Here is a 2,500-nt window from a genome sequence, read left to right as displayed (position 1 = left end):
AGCCTGAGGGCATTAAGGTAGGACCAGAGATACAGCCTGAGGGAATTAAGGTAGGACCAGAGATACAGCCTGAGGGCTTTAAGGTAGGACCAGAGATACAGCCTGAGGGAATTAAGGTAGGACCAGAGATACAGGCTGAGGGCTTTAAGGTAGGACCAGAGATACAGCCTGAGGGTGTTAAGGTAGGACCAGAGATACAGCCTGAGGGCGTTAAGGTAGCACCAGAGATACAGGCTGAGGGTGTTAAGGTAGGACCAGAGATACAGCCTGAGGGCGTTAAGGTGGCCCGCTCCGTTCACTTCTCGTCAGCGCCGTCACCTTTTGATTGCAGCTCTCGTTGGGGAAGCTTCAGGACGGTGTTTGTGTGATTAATGGTAGCAGCAGACAGCGCACGCACATCCAGCATCAACACATCCAGCTTACACCAAGTGGCAAGCTTGTGCTTGGATAGATGCAGTCTATATGTTGAAGTGATCAAATCTGTAGTTCCTCAAATGACCACTTGAGGCATGGCTTCAAAAGAGAGTCGTTTCCCATTCACGCCCATGTTAAAATGCCCGACTTTACAACAGGATGAAACATGTTTACAGCCTGGTTAAAAAAAACGGGTCTATATGCAGTAGCTAATGTCACCTTTCATAACAAATGTACCGGGGTGAATTTTTACCTAACTCACCTGTTTAGAGTAAAATAGACAGTAAAAAAAAACTGTTTTGGACGTGATTGACATATCGTGCCGTCTCGCGTGAGCTGCGCAAGAACCCTAAAATGGCGACGGCCACACTTGCACACTTACATACTCTAGGCCAAAAACCAATAGGTGAGCTCACGGTGACTGTACATATTTGTATACAGTCTGGTTTACACAGACTTTTCTATGCATCTTATGGGATATGACATTGTTTTAGAATTGAAATTGAATACAGAATGAGGAGGCAGAACATGACTTATTTGCATTTTTCCATTGAGTTATCGCCTGCTGTCCCCCGTGGGCCACCGTAGGTCATTTGTGCCACCGTATGGCCGCCAGATTCTACTTTCTAGTCTGAACAGCAGAAAGAAAATGTATCTGTGTTGCTATGTTTATGGCATGGTTTATCATGACTTCAAATAAAGTGGCACAAATTGAGTGTTCATTTGCCAATTTTGCAGTACGGATGTATTATTCAAAAGTTTAATACTTTCACAGTTCAAAGATTCCCCCAAAATGACCTTAGAAATTACATCAGGGCAAAATAACTATTCTCTCACCTATGCATGCCTATTCATATGAATGTGTGTGGGTATGTGTGTGTGTGTGTGTGTGCGTGCGTGCGTGTGTGTGTGTGTGTGTGTGTGTGTGTGTGTGTGTGTGTGTGTGTGTGTGTGTGTGCGTGTGCGCGTGCGTGCGTGTGTGTGTGTGTGTGTGTGTGTGCGTGCGTGCGTGCGTGCGTGCATGCGTGTGTGTGTGCGTGCGCGTGTGCGTTCACAGCTCCTGGCCACAGTTCTGTCCCAGTCCGCCAAAGCCAAGGAGCACCTGCTGGAGCAGTCCAAGTCTGTGGAACAGTCCACAGGTAGGAGCGGGGGCGTCCCCACCTCTGTGTACTCACTGGGTCTTTTCAGTTCATAACATTAGTGTCAATCGGAGTAAAGGTGTTTGCACACATGGTCTTTTTGTTTCGTATGCATTTTCTTTCTTTTTTTAATCCGTCATCGGAAAGCACAGGCGGGTCAAACAGCTCGCAGAAGTCTATTATATTGACTGATACGAAAAACACAGAAAATCAAACCTGTTCAGAACACTTTAATGACGGATGGACACAACATCAGGTCGTGTTTATTTTCAAATGTGCCACAATTTCGGGCAAAAAATACGGACTTGGTGTGCAAAAAAGCCTTAAAGGATGGGTTTTCCGTGGGGAATATGAATATATATTAAATCTCACGCCCCTAAGGTTTTCGAATCCGTTGAAATTTTTGAAATTGGATATTCACTGCCAGAGATATCAAGCATCTCTCACATATTTTTTGGGCCAGCCGACGCGTTTCGCGTCATCTGGCCTAAGTCCGCCTTGCGGAAGTCGTGCACCTATGAACTACAACTGTTGTTGGCCATGGTCCCGCCTCTAGAGGTCCTCCACGCCCCTTCAGAGGCCTTGACCAAAACAAAAACGCAGCCATCTTTTCAACCGCCTAGCCTGCTGTAGCTAATATTAGCTTCCCATAGTTCCTTGCAAAGAGACCATTATCTCGGGAACGGAAGCACTAATCGACACGGGACTGGCGGCATTGGAAAGCTCGTCAAATTTTACATCTAGTAGTAGGTGGGTTGAAGTAACGAAATCAACGCTGAGCAATGTACCCGTTTTTACACATTTTTACAGAAAATAGTTACAACATCAGATGCGCGTAACTCCTACGAAAATGCCTTAAAATGCATGAAATTTTTTTTATGAAGACATCTCCCGACATATATACTACCGTTTACATTTGGTGCAATTTGGAGGCAATTTTATTTTCG

The 2,500-nt window shown here is 45.4% G+C and overlaps 1 protein-coding gene across 1 annotated transcript in view; it reads left to right on the top strand.

The window, feature by feature from the left end:
- Positions 1-2,500, top strand: part of caskin1 (CASK interacting protein 1) — a gene marked incomplete at both ends in the record, with an annotated part of 215,848 nt that overhangs the window by 181,087 nt on the left and 32,261 nt on the right. The window contains 1 exon segment of the mRNA XM_083650077.1: positions 1,472-1,553. Coding sequence (XP_083506203.1) covers positions 1,472-1,553 — 82 coding nt within the window.

The sequence above is a fragment of the Poromitra crassiceps genome (genome assembly GCF_964638095.1).
Source record: "Poromitra crassiceps genome assembly, chromosome: 13".
Lineage (NCBI taxonomy): Eukaryota > Metazoa > Chordata > Actinopteri > Beryciformes > Melamphaidae > Poromitra > Poromitra crassiceps.
This window is presented reverse-complemented; position numbering and strand designations above follow the sequence as displayed.